At 41.6% G+C, this 11,918-nt stretch overlaps 1 protein-coding gene across 1 annotated transcript in view; it reads left to right on the forward strand.

Moving 5' to 3' along the window:
* Window positions 1-11,918, forward strand: part of Pkd1l1 (polycystin 1 like 1, transient receptor potential channel interacting) — a 131,776-nt gene that overhangs the window by 67,901 nt on the left and 51,957 nt on the right. The window contains exons 22-24 of the mRNA XM_021211181.1: window positions 38-94; window positions 4,830-5,039; window positions 6,007-6,243. Of these exons, the coding sequence (XP_021066840.1) occupies window positions 38-94; window positions 4,830-5,039; window positions 6,007-6,243 (504 nt within the window). The remainder of the gene's footprint in view (window positions 1-37; window positions 95-4,829; window positions 5,040-6,006; window positions 6,244-11,918) is intronic.

Consider the following 11,918-nt stretch of genomic DNA (forward strand, 5'->3'; position numbering starts at 1 on the left):
CTCTCTCACTCGTTGGTGGCTTGTTTCTGCTATTTAGGAAGCAATGATGGATTCTATTCATATATTGAGAGACCTCATAAGCTTCCCTAATAAGGTAAGTGCTATTTCTTCCTCAGTGTATTTTCCTGCATTTTGCATAATTATAAAGACCATGCTTAAAACTTGATGAGTATACTATTCAGAAGTATATTTTGACATTGAATTTAGAGACATTTCTAGCTTTCTCTCCTGGTGACCTCCTCTTGTTTCTTAGTCTTAAATCAATGTGATAATATCAGTGTATTTCATATCCTCATTCCAGTCCTCTCTCAAGTGCTGCAAATCTGACCCTCATTTCCAATGTCAAAGTCACTCATTTCCCTCCTGATTCTTTTGGCTCAAGGAAGGACAGCATTGATACCCAGAATCAAGTCAAAACACCCATGGTCACTTGAGCATCCATCAAGTATAACTTTGTTTTTCTGCACCCATCAAGTATAACTGAACTAGTGAGTTCTTCCTTTAAAAAATAAATGTGACCAGATTCTCCCTGTCTCTTCCATCTTTCCTGTTCCCTACTGACCCACAAGCTGACCATCCTGCATGCAGGGTGGGTATCTCTGTCAACCTTGATAACACTTGCCACAGCGGTAATCAGAATGTTATTATGGAAAAGCCTCAATCAGTCACTTCCTCTCTCTTAATACCATTCTAGCTTTGTGTTACACATTCGGTAACACGAAGCCCTTGATTCGTTGGTTCCTTCTGACTTAGACTTTCTTCACCTGGTCTTTGTCTCCTTCATCTAACCACACTCTCAGGTTATAGTGGCCCAAAAGAAGAGTAATTGTCCTTGTCTTATGTTATGCCTTTGGCTAAACAGAGAGCTGAAAATGGTCCTTGGACACTTAGTTCAAGTGTTTCTCACAGAAGTCACCCTGTGCCTTCGCTCTTTACTCCCTGGGTTCTCTCCATTGGTATTTTAGTACCTAACCACAGTCTTTTTATTTATTTATTTATAAATACTTTATTTTAGTTTAGTTTTTAACTATTTATTTCTTTGATGTATGTGAGTACACTGTAGCCGTTCAGATGGTTGTGAGCCTTCATGTGGTTGTTGGGAACTGAATTTTAGGACTTCTGCTCACTCAGCTCCTGCTCGCTCCAGCCTAAAGATTTATTTATTATTATATATAAGTACACTGCAGCTGTCTTCAGATGCACCAGAAGAGGGCATCAGATCTCATTACGAGTGGTTGTGAGCCACCATGTGGTTGCTGTGAATTGAACTCAGGACCTTCAGAAGAGCAGTCAGTGCTCTTACCCACTGACCCATTTATCCAGCTCTATCTGTCTGTCTGTCTATCTATCTATCCATCTATCTATCTATTGTTCTTCTTTCTACCACTGGAGTGTAAGTGCCATGACAGTGGAGAGAGAGGAGTGGAATGACTTGACAGACAATGGGTGGCCCTGTCACATATTTCCCATTCTTCCTCCTAAATCTTCATCTTAAACACTGAATAACACTCAGGCCAAAGCTGGGGAGGAAGGCTGCACTTCTGTAATCACATACTCCTCTCCTCTTACCCATCTCCCTTCATCTGGTCCTGTCACCTGCTACTATCAGACGCCTGGTGGCTCCCTACATGAGAACATTAAGATTCTCTGCACGGCATCCAAAGACCTTACCTGGCCCAGCTCATTATCTCTGTACCTCCCCTCACATGCCATCTATTCTAGGTTCTGCCATTCTAGGTGTTTCTTGTGTCCTTGAAATAGTTATTTCTTAGCCTAGAACAGGTATTACTTTCTCATTAAAGCTGGTTTCAAATCCCATAATGTCCCTGAAACCTTCGGGAATCTTATGACAGAGATCATTTTACACCATATAACATAGCACTTGAAGAGGGATTAAGGGCACATCTGTCTTCTAACTCTAGATCTCACAGAATACAAGCTGTGGTTAAGTAATGCCAGCTGCTTTACCTAGCAACTGACACAAGGAAGGTGTTTTGTGACTCTTCCTATCATGGAGGCTTGACTTTCCCCTTCCTTTAGTCTCATGCCTCTGACATCTCCACTCTTTGGCTCCCCAATTCAGAGGAGAAGACCATAGATAAGGTGTGCCATGTCAGTAATGTCACCCTGGAAGTAACAAGCCTCATCCCACACATTTCCTCTTGAGTACTGTGCATATGGCCTCCCTGGACTCAAGGTCCTGCGGGGTGGCGTTTCTGCCTAGTCATAACTTCTCAGGAGGAGTGACTGAGAAAGACACCTGTCATTGACCACCTGCCTCTATATGCATGTGTGAACACACACTCTACACACACACACACAAACTTCAAAAAATTTCACTTCCAAACTATCTTATTTTTATAGTTTGGGAGAAATTTTTATTTTTAAAGCTATCTCTAAGCCACTGCTCATTGTGGGATAAATAATTGTGACCATCGGAAAACAGAATCTACTTTATTTCATCACACACATTTACTTAGCAGTTTCTAGAAGATACTAAAGACCAAAGAAGGAAATATTTAATCCCTGTCTTGTAGGCACTGGTGAATAAAACTAAACGTGGAAACAGCTATCCTCCAAAAATGGTGCTAAGCACTGTTATTAGGAGAAGGACATGATTCAATAGAAGCACAGGCAACAGTTCGGTTAACTCCAACAGGAGTTGTTGGTTTACAAAGGGAGTAAGAGAGAACCATGGCTCTTTTAACTAAACACAGTGAGAATGTTTGCAGAATGAGTCCTGCTCTGTCAGTTTACAGACTAAAGTATTCAGAGATAAAAATGATATCTAAGATTTTACATTAAAAGGAAAAGAATCTGAGGAGCAGGAACACATGCTGCCTGGAGGAGGGCAGAGCCCATGAGCTCCATCCTAGCTGAGAGCAGGAACACATGCTGCCTGGGGGAGGGCGGAGCCCATGAGCTCCATCCTAGCTGAGAGCAGGAACACATGCTGCCTGGGGGAGGGCGGGGCCCATGAGCTCCATCCTAGCTGAGAGCAGGAACACATGCTGCCTGGGGGAGGGCGGGGCCCATGAGCTCCATCCTAGCTGACGCTTGTGGACATTTGATGGCTTCTGGGGAAGGGAGAGTCAGTTTTCTTTAAGGGTGTGCCCCCTGGTAGGTTGACCACGCTCCAGTGAATGACTCTACACCCATTTATACTTGGGCAGCACAAATTGGACTGGGTGGAGCTAAGGTGGTGGTAGATGGATCTCGAATAAATAGGATAAAGGGTTGGGTAAGGGATATGATCAAATTACATAGTATCCACATATGAAATTCTTGGAAAATCAATAAATATATATTAATTCTTAAAAATGCTGCTAGTGAAGGATAACTGTTGAAGGTGGGCAACACACATGTAGTGACATGAGCCTACCCTCTCTGCCTTTACAAACACCTGAACAGTTTATATAGTAAAGATGTATAAAGAGAGGAGCAGGGTGTGGGTCCGTGAAAGGCAGCCTGTTTTGGTTGAATGAGGCTTGCTTCCGGAGAACCTGTAGGAAACTCTACAAGGGATGGAACAGTGAGCCACGTTCCCAGAGACAGGTGCCTGACACCACAGAGCCCCCAACTCCATAATTCTGTGACTATCAGTCTCGAAGACTAAGCCCCAAACTCCTGGCATTCTGGCTAGACTTCACCCCCACAGTTACCTGGCAACAACAAGGTAGCCCAGCCCACTATAAAAGGGGCTGCTTGGCCCTTCTTCACTCTCACCTTTCTTACTCTCATCTCTAGCTCTCCTTCTCTCCTTCCCTTCTCCCTTCTCTCCACGTGGTCATGGCCAGTCTCCCTCTTTCTACCTTCTCTCTTTCTCTCTGCCTTTCTACAATAAAGCTCTAAAACCGTAGACTGCCTCTGCTCATCAAGGCCCACCGTGCTTGAATGATGGGATAGGCTGCCCCCTAAAGAACTGAGTCTAACCTCCCACTGGAAGGCCTTCCTGCACTGCAGCCAGGGATCAGACCAAGGACTCTCACCCTTGTGGGAACCACACAGCACCACCTCTCCCCCTGCTCCCTTCTTCCTTCGGCTCTGGGGATGACCCAGCCACCTCTGGGGCCCCCATTTTGTTCTCAGCTCTTCCACAGTATCCAGCTGTGTCTGAGATGCCCAAGACTGAGAACCTGTTATCTCTGGCCTCAGTGAGGCCCAGAGACCTCAGACTGCCCCTTGTCCACCCCCTGGTGGGCTGGGCTCCATGGCTTCCCACAGCCAGACACACACCAGGGTTTGTGAGGAAAGTGTGCAGAAGTCTTCCCTTGTCCGCCCGCCCAGAGCACCAGAACTCTGGCAAGATGCAGGTTTTTTTCCCCACTCCCTTTATTCCCCCACGCCTGGGGCCCTACATCAGGGAAGGAGGGTTTTGCTAGGCAAACAGAGAATAAAGACATGACAAGAAGAAGAACATGCATGATATTGGGAGAAAGCCTTGGTTATTGAGAAATGATAAAAGTTCAGTGTGGCTTGAGCAAATACCACACAATGGTGATGAAGAGAATGAAGAATATGTTGGGGCCAATATATCAAATGATTTATGACATGATTTCCTTTTTAAGTACATACCATCTTAAAACCCGAAAGGCTATAAGGGACCTTTTGTTTTTCCTTGGACATGGTATGAATGAGGAAGCTGAACATCCCAGAATAAATGGGTGCTAGGAATGTTGTCTAATCATCACCCAATAGCAAACATGAGCTGAACTCTGTCACCTCGAACCCATGCTGAATCATTTCAATTCCTAGTTATAGTGACAGAAACAAAACTCTACACACCCCATGCCAGGGAACATCTGACCCCATCTCCTCTTCCCATGCAGTTGAGCTTGACGAGTGCCATGTGCATCTTCAAATATGCCAAGATGTTCCTTGCTCAAGGTCAGTTCTCCAGGAGATTGCTGACCAACAAAAAACTAAGAGTTGACTTTGTCCTTCTCATCTCTGAAGTCTGGGAAGCTGCCAAAGAGGATGTGAGGAATGGGGACTATCTGCAAGAAGAAGGCATGAAGATCATCTCTGACATGTTACTAGTAAGATGTTCTATCTACCACAACTCAATGGCAGAACTTGTGTTTGGGATGCACAAAACCCTTGGTTCCATCCCCAGCAGACACACACACACACAAACATGTACCATGCATGCACATATGCACATATACATATACTGCCCCATACACACATAAATACACCAAAACTGCTGTTTCCCTTGTCACTTATTTGTTAGCCTGTATTTGTGTTCCTTTTCTCAGTGAAAATTAGAGCAAGTTCCTAAAATGTTGAGCTACGGTTCTGGCTGGTAGCTCAGCATTTGGAATGTTAAGTGTTTTGTGGCAGTCGTGTTGTGTTTTGATAGATTTTCATTTGGGATTTTGGAACATAGCTTGTCTTCTGCTGAATGTCATGAAATCACACAAATGATTGCTTGCATATGTAAACTTCAAAATGATATGTCTATCTCATCTATTTCTGCTGCAATGATTTTGAGAAGTTGTCTCAGCTAATTTATTTTAATCTTATGAAATACCCAATGTTCTGAGGAAGCCACGAGTTAGTACTAGATGTTTTTCTCTCCTTTCCCCCTGGCTTCCATCTCACCCACCCAAGTTTGATGATTTATTTAACTAATAGCTGTCAAAATACTTTGGAAAATATAGAGCAAATAATACTGTATTAGAATTTGCAAATTGTCATTATTGTTCATGTGCACATATGAATATGTTTTGTATCTGACCTGTACTAAAGTCTTGGGCTTGTGTACACGCCTACTGACATAAAGGTTTTTAACAGTAATCGTACTATCAAAGCTCTTCTAAGGAACTAGATAGCACCAAGGAGCATAGCAATCTTAAAAAAAAAAAAAAACAAATAAAACATCAGTGAAGATGCACCAACCCAGGAAAAGCCTATAGTGCATTTAGCATTAATGCTTTTTATGCTATGTCTTCACGTGCTCATTCACTTTGCAAGCATCCTGCTCACCATGACTTCTGTTTGCAGGCCTGTCTCTCAGACAAGCATCAGATTCACATAAGCACTGGGCACATGGAGTTCCAGACCGTTCTCCATCATAGCCATGAGAGCTCTATCCAGAACCTAGGCTTCATCCAGGTCCATTTCCCCAGTGACCTGGCCTTGCACAGTACTACTCAAGAGGAAACACAAAGCTCATGCTACATCAGCCAGCTCATGTTCTTCATGAAGAGTCCTTATCTAGGGGCACAAGTTTCTGGGCAGGTACAGGACAATGGCATACCTCTTTTCTCCCATTAATTTATTTATTTTACATCCCAATCACAGCCCCCTTCCCCCTGGCATCTCCTCCAAGCCCCCCCCACAAACCCCACCCCCACCCCCTTCCCCTTCTCCTCTGAGAAGAGGGAGGCACCTCCTGGGTACCAACACACTCTGGCACATCAAGATATTGCAGGACTATGCATATCTTCTCCCACTGAGGCCTGACAAGGCAGCCCAGCTAGGGAAAAAGGATCCACGGGTAGGCAACAGAGTCAGGGACAGCCCCCACTTCAGTATTTGGGGGGCCTGCATGAAGACCAAACTGCACTTCTGCGACATATGTGCAGGGGGCCTAGGTCTAGCCCGTGTATGCTGTTTGGTTGGTAGTTCAGTTTCTGGGAACGTTACTAAGTTATTTTATACAAGGGTCTAAATTATTTGACTCTGTTGTTCTTGTGGCGTCTCTATCCCTTCTGGGTCTCTCAGTCCTTCCTCCAACTCTTCCACAAGGCTTCTTGAGCTCCTTCCAATGTCCGGCTATGCGTCTCTCCATCTGTTTCAGGAAGCTTCTGGATGGAGCCTCTCAGAGGACAGTTATGCTAGGCTCCTGTCCAAAGCATAACAGAATATCATTAACAGTTTCAGGGACTGGTTCTTGCCCATGGAATGGGTCCCAAGTTGGACCAGTCATTAGTTGGCCATTCCCTCTGTCTCTTCTCCATCCTTGTCTCTGAACTTCTTGTACACAGGACAAATTTTGGGTCAAAGGTTTTATGGGTGGTTTGGTGTCCTTGTCTCTTTACTGGAAGTCCTGCCTGACTCTACAAGATGGCCACATCAGGTTCCATAACCCCCGCTGCTAGGAGTCTCTGCTAGGGTCACCCTCATAGACTCAGAGCATCGCTGATCCCAGGTCTCTAGCATGTCCCAGAGATCCCCACCCTGCTGCTGACTTCCTTTCACTATCCAGGCCTTCTTGCCTGGGCTCTCCCTACAACCTGATCCCACACCCCATTCTGTTCCCCTCCCCATCCCCTTTCCCACCCAGTTCCCTTCCTCCATCTACCTCTAATGACTATTTTCCCCCCTTCTCAGTGAGATTCAAGCATCCTCCCTTAGGTGCTCCTTGTTATTAAACTCCTTTGGGTCTGTGAATTGTAGCATGGTTTCCTGTACTTTAGTATATATACCATGCATGTACTTTTGGGTCTGGGTTACCTCACTCAGGATGATTTTCTGGTTCCATCCACTTGCCTACAAGATTCATGATGTCCTTGTTTCCATTGTGCAAATGAACCATGTTTTCTTTATCCATTCCTTAGTTGAGGGACATCTAAGTGGTTTCTAAAGTTTCTGACTATTATGAACAAAGCTGTTATGAACATAGTTGACCAAGAAGAGTCATTGTGGTATTGTGGAGCATCTTTTGGGTATATGCCCAGTGGTGATATGGGTCTTGAGACAGAACTATTTGCAATTTACTGAGAAACCACCAAACTGCTTTCCAGAGGGGTTGTAAAGTTTACATTTCCACCAGCAGTGGAGGAGTGGTCCCCTTGCTCAACAACCTCACCAGCATGGGCTGCTTTTGATCTTAGACATTCTGATGGGTGTGGGGTGGAATTTCAGAGTTGTTTTGATTTGCATTTCCCTGATGACTAAGAGCATTGAACACTTCCTTAAATGTTTTTTGGCCAACAGATACTCCTCTGTTGAGGATTCTCTGTTTAGTTCTGTACCCCATTTTAATTGGGTTATTTGGTTTGTTCGTGTTTAACTTCGTGAGTTCTTTATAGATATTGGATATTAACCCCTTGTCAGATGAAACTTTTCCTATTCTCTAGGTTGCTGTTTTGACATATCGATGGTATCCTTTGCTTTACAGAAGCTTTTCAGTTTCATGAGGTCCCATTTATTAATTGTTGATCCTAAAGCCTGAACTATTGGTGCTCTGTTTAGGAAGTTGTCTCCTGTACCAATGTATTCAAGGCTATTTCCCACTTTCCCTTCTATGAAATTTAGTGTATCTGGTTTTATGTTGAGGTCTTTGATCCACTTGGATGTGACTTTTGTGCAGGTTGATAAATGTGGATCTATTTGTATTATTCTACATGCAGACATCCAATTAGACCAGTACCATTTGTTAAAGATGCTTTCTTTTTATTCCCCCATTGTATTTTGCCTTTGTCAAAAATCAAGTGTCCATATGTGAATGGGTTTATTTCTGGATCTTCAAATCTATTCCATTGATCAGCCTTTCTGTTTTTATACCAATACCTTGCAGTCTTTATTACTATTGCTCTATAGTACAGCTTGAACTCAGGGATGGTGGTACCTCCAGAAGTTCTTTTATTGTACGGGATTGCTTTAGATAGTTTGGGTTTTTTTGTTTTTCCATATGAATTTGAGAATTTTTCTTTCAAGGTCTGTAAAGAATTGTGTTGGGGTTCTGATGGGAATTGCATTGAATCTGTAGATTGCTTTTGGTAAAATAGCGATTTTTACTGTGTTTAATCCTACCAATCCATGAGCATGGGAGATCTTTCCATCTTCTGATCTCTTATTCAGTTTCTTGGAGAGACTGAGGTTCTTGTTATACACGTCTTCACTTCTTGGTTAGAGTTACACCAAGACAGTTTATATTATTTGAGGGTAATATAAAGGGTGTTATTTCCCTCATTTATTTATCAGCCCATTAATAGTTTGTATAAAGGAGGGCTACTGGATTTTTGGTTAATTTTTTGTGCAACCACTTTGCGGAAGGTGTTTATCAGCTGCAGGAGTTCTCTGTTACAGCTGTTGAGGTCACTTATATACTATTGTATCATCTGCTAATAGTGATACTTTGACTTCTTTCCCAATTTGTATCTCCTTGACCTCCTTTAGTGTCTTACTGCTCTAGCTAGAATGTCAAGTACTATATTGAAGAGATTCAGAAGAGAAGGCAGCCTTGTCCCTACTTCTGGTGGAACTGTTTTAAGTTTCTCTCAATTTAATTTGATGTTGGCTGTTGGCTTGCAGTATACTGCCTTTATTGTGTTTAGGTACAGACCTTGTATCCCTGAACTCTCCAAGACTTTTAATGTGAAGGGGTGTCGGGGTCTGACAAAGACTTTTCTGCATCCAATGATATGATGTGTATTTCTTTTTTAAAATTTGTTTACATGGTGAATTACATTGATGGGTTTTCATATATTGAACCATTTCTGCGTTTCTGGGATGAAGCCTACTTGATCATGGTAGATGATGGTTTTCATGTGTTTTTGGATTTAGTTTGCAAGTATTTTATTATTTTGCATCAATGATCATAATGAAAATTGGTCTGAAATTTTATTTGTTGAGTCTTTGTATGGTTTAGGTATCAGAGAGACTGTGGCCTCATAGGATGAGCTTGGCAATGTTCCTTCTGTTTCTATTGTGGATAGTTTGAAGAATATTGGTATTAGCTCTTCCTTGAAAGTCTGGTAGAATTCTGCACTAAAACCATTTGGCCCTGGGCTTTGGAGGGGGCTGTTTTAAATTACTGCTTCTATTTCCTTAGAGGTTATAGGAATATTTACATTGTTTAACTGATCTTGATTTAACTTTGGTAAGTGGACTCTATCCAGAAAATTATTCATTTCATTTAGTTTTTCAAATTTTGTGGAGTATGGGCTTTTGAAAATCATTCTTTGATTTTCCTTAGTTTCTGTTGTGATGCTCTCATTTTCATTTCTGATTTTGTTAATTTAGGTACTGTCTCTGTGCCCTCTGGTTGGTCTGGCTAAGGCTTTATCTATCTTGTTGACTTTCTCCTGGTTTGGTTGATTCTTTGTATAGTTCTTTTTGTTTCTACTTGGTTGACTTCGGCCCTTTGATTGATTATTTCCTGCTGCCTACTCCTTTTGGGTGTATTTTCTTCTTTTTGTTCTAGAGCTTTCAGGTATGCTGTTAAACTGCTAATGTATGCTCTCTCCATTTTCTTTTTGGAGGCACTCAGAGCTATACATTTTCCTCTTAGAACTGCTTTCATTGTGTTCCATAAGTTTGGGTATGTTGTGTCTTCATTTTCATTAAGTTCTAACAAGTCTTTAATTTCTTTCTTTATTTCCTTCTTGAGCAAGTTATCATTGAGTAGAGCGTTGTTCAGCTTCCACGTGAATGTGGGCATTTTATTGTTTTTGTTGCTCTTGAACACCAGCCTTAATCAATCCGTATTGATCTGATAGGAGGTATGGAATTTTTTTCAATCTTCTTATATCTATTGAGGTCTGATTTGTGACCGATTATATGGTCAATTTTGGAGAAGGTACCATGAGGTGCTGAGAAGGTACATTCTTTTGATTTAGGATGAAATGTTCTATAGATATCTTTTAAATCTATTTGGTCCAAAACTTCTGTTAGTTTCACTGTGTCTCTGTTCAGTTTGTGTTTCCCTGATGTGTCCATTGATGAGAGTGGGGTGTTAAAGTCCCCCACAATTATTGTATGAGGTGCAATGTGTACTTTTAGTTTTAGTAAAGTTTCTTTTATGAATGTGGATGCCCTTGCATTTGGAGCATAGATGTTCAGAATTGAGAGTTCTTCTTGGTAGATTGTTCCTTTGATGAGTGTGAAGTGTCCTTCATCTTTTTTGATGACTTTTGGTTGAAAATCAATTTTATCTGATATTAGAATGGCTACTCCCACTTGTTTCTTGGAACCATTTTCTTGGAAAATTGTTTTCCAGCCCTTTACACTCAGGTAGTGTTTGTCTTTGATGCTGAGGTGTTTCCTGTATGCAGCAAAATGCTGGGTCCTGTTTACAAATCCAAGCTGTTTGTCTAAGTCTTTTTATTGGGGAATTGAGTCCACTGATGTTAAGATTATATTAAGGAATAGTGATTGTTGCGTCCTGTTATTATTGATGTTACTTTTATGTTTGTATGGTTATCTTCTATTGGGTTTGTTGAAAGAAGAATACTTTCTTGCTTTTTCTAGGGTATAATCTCCCTTCTTGTGTTGGTATTTTCCATCTATTATCCTTTGTAGGGCTGGATTTGTGGAAAAATATTGTGTAAATTTGGTTTTGTCATGGAATATCTAGGTTTCTCCATCTATGGTAATTGAGAGTTTTGCTGGGTATAGTAGTCGGAGTCAGCATTTGTGTTCCCTTAGGGTCTGTATGAGATCTGCCCAGGATCTTATAGCTTTCACAGTCTCTGGTGAGAAGACTGGTGTAATTCTGTTAGGTCTGCCTTTATATGTTANTTGACCATTTTCCCTTACTGCTTTTAGTATTCTTTCTTTGTTTAGTGTTTTTGGTGTTTTCATTATTATGTGACAGGAGGAATTTCTTTTCTGTTCCAATCTATTTGGAGTTCTGTAGGTTTCTTGTATATTCATGGGCATCCCTTTGTGTCCTGAATTTCCCAGATGTTTTGGAGTATGAGCATTTTAAATTTTGCATTTTCTTTGATTGTTATATTAATGTTTTCTATGGTATCTTCTGCATCTGACATTCTCTCTTCTATCTCTTGGATTCTCTTGGTGATGCTTGCATCTATGACTCCTGGTCTCTTTCCTAGGTTTTCTATCTCCAGTGTTGTTTTCCTTTGTGATTTCTATATTGTTTCTATTTCCATTTTTAAATCCTGGATGGTTTTGTTCAGTTCTTTCACCTGTTTGATTGTATTTTCCTGTAATTATTTAAGGGA

This window comes from Mus pahari, chromosome 13 (genome assembly GCF_900095145.1).
Source record: "Mus pahari chromosome 13, PAHARI_EIJ_v1.1, whole genome shotgun sequence".
Lineage (NCBI taxonomy): Eukaryota > Metazoa > Chordata > Mammalia > Rodentia > Muridae > Mus > Mus pahari.